Source organism: Populus trichocarpa, chromosome 1 (genome assembly GCF_000002775.5).
Source record: "Populus trichocarpa isolate Nisqually-1 chromosome 1, P.trichocarpa_v4.1, whole genome shotgun sequence".
NCBI classification, from domain to species: Eukaryota; Viridiplantae; Streptophyta; class Magnoliopsida; order Malpighiales; family Salicaceae; genus Populus; species Populus trichocarpa.
Genome location: NC_037285.2, coordinates 8,313,924 through 8,325,018, shown reverse-complemented (window position 1 = coordinate 8,325,018; position 11,095 = coordinate 8,313,924). Strand labels below are relative to the sequence as shown.

At 34.7% G+C, this 11,095-nt stretch overlaps 1 protein-coding gene across 1 annotated transcript; it reads left to right on the top strand.

Annotated features, from left to right (window-relative positions):
* Positions 1–6,096: 6,096 nt before the first annotated feature.
* LOC7479309 (UDP-N-acetylmuramoyl-L-alanyl-D-glutamate--2,6-diaminopimelate ligase MurE homolog, chloroplastic) lies at positions 6,097–10,425 on the top strand. Its single transcript, XM_002299492.4, has 5 exons — positions 6,097–8,085; positions 8,729–8,845; positions 8,925–9,100; positions 9,252–9,397; positions 9,901–10,425. Exons 1-5 carry the CDS (start codon positions 6,210–6,212, stop codon positions 9,917–9,919), a joined length of 2,334 nt encoding a protein of 777 aa, XP_002299528.3. The 5' UTR covers positions 6,097–6,209; the 3' UTR covers positions 9,920–10,425.
* Positions 10,426–11,095: the final 670 nt, after the last annotated feature.

Here is an 11,095-nt window from a genome sequence, read left to right as displayed (position 1 = left end):
AACGCTGAAAATCAAAATCAAGACGTGTGAAATATTGTAAGGGCTGGTTTGTCAACATGGTGGTTGCGATTGGTTGAAATTACATTAATCTCGATTATTGGTATTTTTAAAGTGTTAGGTTAACAAACACGTAACAGTTTTACATGTTTTTTATTGAAAATTTTATTATAAAAGTTTTTATAATAAAAAAGATATAATTTATAATTTTTTTAAAAAATTATTTTATTTGCTGAAATTTTTTTTTTAGTTTAACGTGGGTGTCCGGGCCAGCTTGCGCGCACCTCGACTAATCCCACGGGCCCTGAAGTTAACGACCATGTAAGCTTGTAGTGACCATCATATGAGTAACCACAGGGCTCGAACCTAAGATCACAGAGGGAGCAAACCTCTTGGTCCCAAACTCTTACCATTAGGCCACCACCTAGATGGTTTATTTGCTGAAATTTTAATCGCAGGAAAGTGGGTTTTTTTTTTCTTTTCTTACTTTCAATGACTCATGGTATTTTCTTCTTCGAAAACGCTCTATTAAAACCATAATCATGTTTTACTCCCATCACGATTTTAAAAGTGTTTTATTAATCAATACATCACAGTTCTGCATGAATTTCATTAAAAATTCTCTCTTAAAACTTTAATTAAAAATAAAAAGAAGCTATAACTTAGAGATTATCTTGAACCATCTTTAAATCCTATACCAAAATTATAATTTCAAGAAGGTAAGGTTTTGTTTTTTTTGTTTTTTTTCCAGACTTTCAACTACTTGTGGTATTTTCATATCCCTGGAAAACACAAGAACACATGTACGCTGAACTCGGTGTTTGTTTGAAACATCAAGTTAACGGCTCAAGCCATCATTGGATTTTATTTTCTTAAAAGTTTTAAAGAAATTGGAAAAGTCATTGCATCCGATACAGCCACCTGTCACACTGGTTAGAGTATTCGTCATCCATGGGCTCATCTGGTCAACGTATGGGATCCTTGCACTCAATCTACCCTCCCTAAATTCCTCCTGAATTCCCTGTGCACAACGCAAATCTCTCCCGCGCCTCGTATGCTCTTCCTAAAAGAACCCGCCTGTGCCCTATCTTCTATGGTATCGGATGCAAAAACGTACCTAGGGTCTTGTTTTGTGCCACCTTTCGTGGTGCTGCGTTTTTTAACGAGACATCACGCAACCGTAGCGCCGTTTAGGACCGTTGGGTTGCCCTAATTATAGTTTTAATATAGGACGAGATCATGGTGGAAGTTTCTTATGAAATGCATTGATTCAAGCACAAGTAACGCTAGTCTTACATGATTTCTATGGTTATTTTACAGAATTCACTTGGCATTAGATAAAAATGAATTCTGTTAATCACTCTCGTGTATCCAATTGTCGATGTCTTTCGTGAGTGAAAATTAGCATTTCTCTTTAAATATAGATAATTTATTTAAGATTTAATCTGGGTTTGTGAAAACAGACACATTAATTTAATAATAAAAAAACAAATCTCATAGGTGATCCAGCAGTAAGAGTTTAGAATCAAGGGGTTTGCTCCCTCTATAATCTTAAGTTCAAATCCTATGATTGCTAATGTGATAGTCACCGGAGGTTTAATTATATGGTCGTTAATTTCAGGGTCCATGAGATTAGTGAAGGTGCGCGCAAGCTAGACCGAACATCCATGTTAATAATAATAAAAAAAATCTTTAATGATCTTATATAGGTCTCCAAAGGTCTAATTCAAAGATTTTTTAATGATGGATAATTAATTGACTATGCAATCTTGCCGTTTTGGCTTGTAACGTGTTCGTGACATGTGAATATTATTTTTTTAAAATAAATAAATCTAGCGCGGTCCCACAGCCTGTGAGTGTGAAGGACTTCATCACAACCTGACAAACAAGGAAAATGAATAATATGATGCCAGACTTGATCAAATAGGAGAGGGTTAGCCGTCCACATCCGGAGCAGTTAGACATGGATCCTATTAAGCAAATCTCTTCTCGTAGTTTTATTTGTGGGTATTATCTGTCTCCACGTTCAATTTTTAATCACCGGAATGAGAGGGTGATAATGACTCTGGATTCCACTCTATCCTTGCCAAACACGTATCAACCGAAACAGCCAGGTTAATTTTATTTTTATTGTTTTATAAGCTTAATTAGCTTGCACGTGGCACAAATAGATTGAAGGTCGCGGGTTCAAGCTACAACTAATATTTTTAAGCTTTATTTATTTTTGCGTTTCAAAAGTGTTTTTAAAAAATTTGAATTTTTTTAATTTTTTTTGCTTTAAATTAATATTTTTTTTGCTTTAAATTAATATTTTTTTTGTGTTTTTAGATCATTTTGATGCGCTGATATCAAAAATAATTTTTAAAAAATAAAAAAAATATTATTTTAATACTTTTATAAGTGAAAAATATTTTGAAAAACAACCGCAACTAGACTCCTATGCGTGCCTATATATTTGCTTTACCGTCCGTGAAATTAAAATCTATAAATTATTCAATATCATATTTGCCAAATAGCTTGGTTGGTTAGCATGTTTTTCTTTTGAGTTGAGTTGAGGATCACAAGTTCATGCTCTGTTGAGGTTGATATTATTTTTTTTTCTTCTATACTTTTAAGAAATCTTGTTATTACTTTACCAAAAATATATTGTAAATTATTAATACAAACATCAAAACACTTGGGGGTGTTCATAAATTAGTTTTTTATTGATAAAAAATGATTTATCTTGGTCACTTTGACTTTTTTTTAAAATAATTTGATCATTTTAGTTGATTTAAGTTTGGGTTTGGTGATTTGTTTTGGTTGGTTTTGTACGAGTCTTCATGGTGTTGGAAGACAAATCTATTTAGTTGATTTTTCAGTTGATGACCCATGAGAGGAGAAAAAATATTGGCAAAAAAAAAATTAAATTAAAAAAAAATCATTGATTAATCATATTATGGCAATCAAAACAATTGATTTGAGTATGGACGATCTACATTTATTAAAATTCTTTTTGTTTTTTTTATCAAATTAAAAATCCATGACAAAAAAATGTTTTATTGTTGAAAAAAATATATAAACAAAAAAGGAGGACTTCTTTTAGAATTGTTTTCAATGGAGTTTAAATTATATTTTTTTAACAATAAAAAAAATTATTATTGTATAATTAAATAATTTTTTTAAAAAAAATCTTGTTATCAGATAGTTTAATATATATCTTTATTTTAATATCTTGATTTAATATTTGGTTGGAATTAATAAATTTTTTATTTTTTATTGGTATTTATAATTATTAATTTATTGTGATGAATACAAATATCAAGTTAAAAATTTTCTTGACGATAAGAAAACATTAACAAATCTAGCAATTTTGTTGTGAATTTTCTTTTGCTTCGCCTCATAAATGGCAACGACGTGATCAACAAGTAATAATATTGATGAAAACGAAAACGACGATGAAAACAGCCGGGTTGACGGGGAAATGCTTCGAAGTTTGACCGGAAATTAATAATACATTAACTACTTCTCTGAGCTTGTGGTTTGTGTGAAGAGATTGGAATGGGGTGATGATTTATCCACGCATATGCCATAGTCTTCTATGAACATGGAATTTGCAGTGTTTAAAGCCTCCACGGATTAGCATCCCTACAAGAACCTTCCCTCCACATCCCTCCCTCTAATGCTTGCGAATATGTTGGTCCTATGGGCCTTCTTTTGCAGTCACTTGCCTTGGTGAGGATTGGGCCCTCTTTTGCAGTCCTATGGGCTTTCTTTTGCAGTCCTATGGGCCTTCTTTAGATCCGACAAGACAGCATCTCTGAGTATAAGGCTATCTATAGCTCCCACTTCCCTGAATGCTCAAGTCTAGACCGATCAAACACACTTGGAGCAAACTAATCACCTCCGGGTTCATTCAGATAGCTTTTGCAGAGGCTCGGCTATCACTCCAAGCAAGGGTTTCCATTTATCCAAAATTACATGGTGGCAAGCACACTCACCACACTATCCTTTACAAGAACACACCTATGGAGGTTGGAGGTTATATAAATTATCTTAAACTCTAAGAGAAATCTTCGCCTCACCCTTATTCACGGGTTGTTTGAGAGTGTAGTTGCGATTATTTTTTAAAGTGCTTTTCGCTCGGAAATACATCAAGATAATATTTTTTTTATTTTTAAAAAATTATTTTTGACATCAACACATCAAAATGATATGAAAACACTAAAAATATTAATTTAAAGTAAGGAAAAAAATAAAATTTAAATTTAAATTTTTTCAAAAACGTTTTTGAAATGCAAATAGGTTCATACCATATTTGAGCGCACTATTTTTCATCTTCTTACCCTCTATAACCTTCTTTGCAATCATGTTCCTAAATCTATATTAAACACAAACACAATATAGTAGTTAAGGTTTTATTTATTTTATATTAGTGCTCATTTAAGGAAAAGCGCGGTCATTGACTCGTTTGTATTTAAAAAGCTTGACTAATTCAAATAACACGAACAAAAAGCAATGAAAATAAGTAAACATAAAAAAAATAACAACATAAAAAGGCCAAAAATAGACTTGAACCCATTCAGGTTAACATGCAAAATCTGCAACTTTGTTGTGATACCAGGGTAACCTCGTCGAAAGCAAATTAAATAAAACTATGAAGCTCAATTATTAATAACCCAATATTGAAAGGCCGAACCGAAAAAAATTAATTAAAAAAGCAATGAAAAAAAACCGAGTCAACCCAGGTTAACCTATTAACCTCACGACCATGGACATAAGATTGAGACACCCTATAAAAAGGATATTGAAAAAAAAGCATGAAGATCAATTCCAAATAAATCAAATGTTGAAGGATGACATTGAAATAATAATAATTAGATAGACACCTAAAAAAAAACATCAAAGTCAATTCGTGTTAATTTTCAAAACATGTGACCCTAGTCATAAGCAAGGTACTAACCACATACAAAGTAAACCCTAAACAATAGTGAAGAAAAATTCCAAATCATCAAAATGCTAAAGGATAAAATTAAAAAAAATACAATAAAAAGGATCCAAAATAATAAAAAATAACAATTAAAAGAATAAAGACTAGACTCGATATAAAAATAATTTAAAATCAAATGTTAAGAGATGAAATTGAAGATGAAATTGAAAATGAAATTCAATTAGAAAAATGCTTAAAAATAAAAAAAACAACAATCAAAAGAATGAGCACCAAATTTAATTTAAAAATTAAATGAAACTAAATGATAAGGGGCAAAATTAAAGAAAAAATTAATAAAATGGTAAAAAAACAAAACAAATAGCAATTAAAAGAATGATGATCAAATTAGAAATAAAAAATAAATTAAATGACACATTTATATTTTGGTAAGAGAAAGAAAGAGAAAAGAGGAAGGAAGAGAAAAGAAAAGTCTATCAGAGCTCATGCACCACGCCGTCATCGACACGTGCGACACTAATAAAAAGAGAATGGTGAGACGCTTTCAACGTTGCCTTGGAAGGTGATTTTTGGGAGTGGGGAGATGCTGCACACGGTGTCCACTCCTGTATATGTTAACAATTTTTTTTAATAATATTTATTTTATTCAAAAAATCAAATCACCTGTGTCAACTTATTAATTACAAAAAAATCAATATGAAAAGACAAAAAAACCCATTTACATAATTTTAACAATTCTTGCATGTAAGGGTAATATAATATTTATATTGCATCTTTAAAACATAAAAAAGATGGAATTGCTTTCATGTAATCTTTCAAAATATTTTAGTTGTGAGGGCAATATAATCATTATAATGTGTATTTTAAAAGTAAGAAGACCAAATCGTCTCCGATTAATTTTATAATATCTAATGGACTATTTGGAAAAGACCATTTAATACCAATGCCAATGGTTTTTTTTTAAAGGGTAAAACAGTAATTATATTGCTGCGGTGAATAGTGAATTATCTATAGATGCATCATGAATTTTCTATGGGTTTTTTTTTTAATTGTAATTGTAATGTAATAGCAACCCTGGCAGCCATATCCCAACTTCGCCTAATTAAAAAAAAAAGAAGAAAAGAATCAGATAAGATAAAAGAAAAAGAATTTAACCAAAAAGAAGAAGTAGAAGAAGAAGAAAAAGACTGTCCTGTTCGCTCTCACCTGAAAGCGCACCGTTTTTCCTTTCAGCACTAAACCTCCCTTATCCCCTTCCACTATCATTTTATCTCTCATCATATCAATGGCCTTCACATTCACTCTCCAATCGCACACATTTCTCTCTCAAAACCCAAACTTGCTCTCTCCAAAACCAACCTTCTTCAAACCCCGCAATTTATTTCCTTCTCTCCCTAAAACCCCTTCATTTCTTTCTCTCCACGGCACAAAACACTCGCTATTTGCTATTGGCCCAGATGGAAAATTCTACCCAAACACAGCAGATAATGACCCACCTGAAGCACCAGAAGATACAGCACATGGAGTATCAAAATGGGAACAAGTTCATATCCAAGCTTCAAGAGCAAGAAAAGCTCAAGAAGAAGACTTCAAAAAGAACCAATCAACGTTTCTCAAAGCCATTGCAGATACCGAGGTAAATCCCAATTCCTTAAATAGTGACGGTGATGATTTGTTTGGTGAGATTGATAAGGCTATCGTTATGGAAAGACAAGAACTTGTTAAACAAGGACTGTTAAAACCAAAAGACATTAAAGGAAGTAGTGATGTTATGGAAGGTGTTGAAGAGTTAGAGCCTGAAGAGGTGGTGGACTTGGAGGAGATTGATGAACTAACAGGGTTGACTGTGATTGATACTGACAGTGATGAAGATGGTTCAAGTGGGTTTGATGTGGGTGTGGGTGAAAAGAGTGGAAAAAGCAATGCTGGGGCGTCTTTGGATGAAAAGAGTTTTGATTTGGATTTTGATAGTATCGGGAAATTGAAGGTGAATATTGTGGAACCAAAGTTTAGGATGAGTTTAGCTGAGCTTTTGGATGAAAGCAAAGTGGTGCCGGTTTCGGTTTTGGGGGATTTGGAGGTGGAGATTACTGGTATACAGGATGATTCGAGAGTGGTGAGTGCTGGTGATTTGTTTGTTTGTCGTGTGGGGATGAAGACGGATGGACATTTGTATTTGAGCGAGGCTGATAAGAGAGGTGCTGTTGCGGTTGTGGCTAGCAAGGAGGTTGATATTGAAGAGACTTTGGGGTGTAAGGCTTTGGTGATTGTGGAGGATACTAATGCAGTTTTGCCTGCATTGGCTGCAGCATTTTATAAGTTCCCTTCAAAGAATATGGCTGTGATTGGGATAACTGGGACGAATGGGAAAACTACGACAGCGAATTTGGTTAAAGGGATGTATGAAGCAATGGGGTTGAGGACTGGAATGTTGAGTACGGTGGCATATTATATACACGGGGATAATAAACTGGAGGCACCTAACACAATCCCAGGTGCCATTTTGGTTCAGAATTTGATGGCTAAGATGCTGCATAATGGAACTGAAGCTGTTGTGATGGAGGCTACTTCCCAGGGACTGGCTCTAGGGAGGTGTGATGAGGTTGATTTTGATATTGCTGTTTTTACCAATTTGACGAGGGATCATTTAGATTTTCATGGGACAGAAGAGGAGTATAAGAATGCAAAGGCTAAGTTGTTTGCTCGGATGGTGGATCCAGAAAGGCATAGGAAAGTAGTTAACGTTGATGACCCAAATGCACCTTTCTTTATTGCTCAAGGAAACCAAGAGGTGCCAGTTGTGACCTTTGCTATGGAAAATAAAAATGCAGATGTCCATCCCTTGAAGTATGAGCTCTCCCTCTTTGAGACACAAGTTTTGGTTAATACACCCCATGGTATTTTAGAGATTTCATCAGGATTGCTTGGGAAGCACAATATCTACAATATTCTTGCGGCTGTGGCAGTTGGGATTGCAGTTGGTGCACCATTGGAAGACATTGTTAGAGGGATTGAAGAGATAGATGCGGTACCTGGTAGGTGTGAGTTAATTGACGAGGAGCAGGCATTTGGGGTGATTGTGGACTATGCTCATACACCTGATGCCCTATCTAGACTACTTGATTCCGTAAGGGAGCTTAGGCCTAAAAGAATTATCACGGGTGCGTTTCTATTGCTTTCTCCTAACCTTCATCATGCATTCAGTGCTACTTCTCTAAGTTTGTGATAATTCTAGCTTTATGCTTGGATAAGGCGTTTTAAAGTCTTTTTCCTTGTACAAAGTCTTGGACCATTTGCTATAAGGAAGTGATAAAAGCTAGGCTGAGTATTATATGCACAGGAAATTCTCAAGCTAGAAATATGCTTGTCGTTTTGATTCTCTTAATTCTTTAATGATGATATATTGATTTAAGTTTATGTCAACCATCTATCTTGCCATAGCTAAATGTTCTTTTCCATTCGTGGATAATTCTCCCAAGTCTGGCAGTGCAAATACAGTGATTTAGTAGTTATCCTTTGTTTAGGTCCAAAACTGCTGAAGATAATCATAATCCTGAGAATTCAAGATGTAATTGGGATTTGGAAGCTCCAGTTTATTGACATTAGTCCTGATCTGTTCATGGTATCTTATTATTTTCTCCAACATTCGACAAGTTAGAATTAGGTTCTGATTGTTGTTGGAAGAGAAAATTGCCAATTCACTTCAATAAAGTTGCCATGTCAGTTGGGATAGCTGGGAAGTGATGAGTTTCATGAAGAAATGTAAGTATTGTTAACCTGACCAACTTCTTGCTTTTTGTGAAGTTATTGGTTGTGGCGGAGAGAGAGACAGAGGCAAGAGACCAATAATGACAAAAATTGCAACAGATAAAAGTGACATGACAATTCTGACATCTGACAATCCAAGGGGTGAAGATCCATGTATGCATGTTGAACTCTACTGCGTAACTAAAATGCCATCTTTGCAAAAGTTATTACTAACTCGTTTCATCTTCATCAGTGGACATATTGGATGACATGTTGGCTGGCGTAGGATGGTCAATGCAGGAATATTTGAAACATGGGGAAAATGATTACTACCCTCCTCTTCCAAATGGCCATCGTCTGTTTTTGCATGACATTAGACGAGTAGCTGTCCGTTGTGCTGTTGCCATGGGTGAAGAAGGCGATATGGTTGTAAGTGTTTATGCCCATTTCACTACTCTTTTTGAAGATTTATGGACAGATGGTTCAGTATTTTTCAATGAAAAACTGAATTGTCTCCTTGAAATTATTCTCACCGTAATTTTATTTGTATTTTGTCTCTTGAATATTCTCTAAACTGCAGGTTGTTGCTGGTAAAGGCCATGAAACATATCAGATTGAAGGTGACAAAAAAGAATTCTTTGATGACCGGGAAGAGTGCAGGGAAGCATTGCAGTATGTTGACGAGCTTCACCAAGCTGGGATAGACACAAGTGAATTCCCATGGCGGTAAGTTAATTCCCTGTTATTTTGACATACTAATAAGAATGCAGCTTGGTCTTGATTGTTCTCGTATTGTCAAGGACCAATTGTGAAATTTGTCTAACCTGTTTATAACAAGCTGCTGATACTGTGTGGATTACTGGGACATGGAAGTACCATTCTATTGTGTAAAGAAATGTAGATTCATGGTTCAACATTTCTTCTTCCTTTCATGCATATGTGGAAGCGTTCATTTGGGAGTCTCATTCCAACTTGCATCTCTTAAAAATCTTTTCTGATTTCAATGCTTGTAATCAGACGGATTATTCAAACAATTAGGATCTCAAACACTCAATGTGATTGTGCGACATGTGCAGAGTAACAACCAAAACAGAAGAAATTTTTTTTTCTTGGTCTCTTGTTTATTGATTGTCACATGTGATTGTTCAGAACTCGAAGTATATGAAAAAGAAAATAACATTTTTATATATCTCATGCGTTTTTTTTTAAACTTGCCTCTGCTGCCACAGGTTACCAGAAAGCCATTGATTTTAGTTTCAGAGAGGAGAATTGGTATTGTCGAGCCCATCCAAAGCGACGAAGGGAACAGTAGTTTTGGTTTTGTTTGTTTTTTTTTTTCCCTCTTGTATAAGAGCATATCTCTTCAATTCCTAACGATAATTGTCCAAAGGAAGAGAGTGCTTTGTGGCTGGTAAGATCTCCACGGTGCAATTCTTCATGAAACCTTCAGAGAGGGTTAGGTAACTGGTAAGATCTTCACTGTGCAATCCCTTAAATGAGTTTGTAAAAGCTATAATTTTTTTGTCCTGCCGGTTTTTCGGATCTTTTGTGCAATCTAAAATCTGCGGTGTAAACATGTTGGATAGGAATCTGAAGTGTCAGCACAATTTTGTAAGCATGTTGCAGGACTTCGTGGACATAGAGCACTGATTACATGCCATCCGCGAGGAATTCTTCGATGTTCCTTTTAGTATTACCAAATTGATTTTGTCTACGTTTCGAATCCTATATGATGATATTGTGGTGCATTTCAATGGCCCGTTTCCTCTTCTTGTTGAGCCAGTGTGGGAAGGTGAGAAGCTACTAGATTTAATGGTAGAACCGTAGCGAGTCATAGTGTTTGCTGAAAAAAAAAACGATAAGGTCCTTGTCTCTCCCAAGCAATTTCACTTCACTTCATGCCACGACTCCTTAATCCCGATAATAAACTTTTTTCTCATCAATCATACAGTGACTGTCAGAAAATTAACAAATGCTCAAGTTATATTCATGATTAATTATCAGAATATATGCCCGAAGGTTGATAGAGGTAGAGTGCATGCGATCTGCCTTCCCACCATGATGATCCTGACAGAACAAGGCCTTGCACTTTTTAAGTGTCCTTAATGATTTGATTGTTGTTAATTTTAGACGTCTCTTTTATATTGGACTATTTGCTGAAGTAGTATCAAGAAATGTATTTAGTACTCATCAATCGTCGTTGTCTCCATGGAAATTCAAATTATTTCATTTTGCTAATAGGATTCGATAACCTGTTATTCAAGCAAGGCTAAGTCAAGAAGAATAGAAGGGAAAAGGAAAGGGGTTATGAGAATTACCCTCTAATTCCTCAACTGATAATCGCCCTCGGAGGTTTTGAGATTCCAAGTTTAATCGGCTGAATTATCCCTGTGGACAAAAATATATATTTGTTTTTCATCTTCA

Bases quoted from the DNA above. Each gene is read 5' to 3' on its own strand.
- LOC7479309 (XM_002299492.4), top strand. From the start codon at position 6,210: ATGGCCTTCACATTCACTCTCCAATCGCACACATTTCTCTCTCAAAAC. The intron at 8,086-8,728 runs GTGCGTTTCTAT...CTTTTTGTGAAG, and splicing joins GCCTAAAAGAATTATCACGG to TTATTGGTTGTGGCGGAGAG. The intron at 8,846-8,924 runs GTATGCATGTTG...CATCTTCATCAG, and splicing joins TCCAAGGGGTGAAGATCCAT to TGGACATATTGGATGACATG.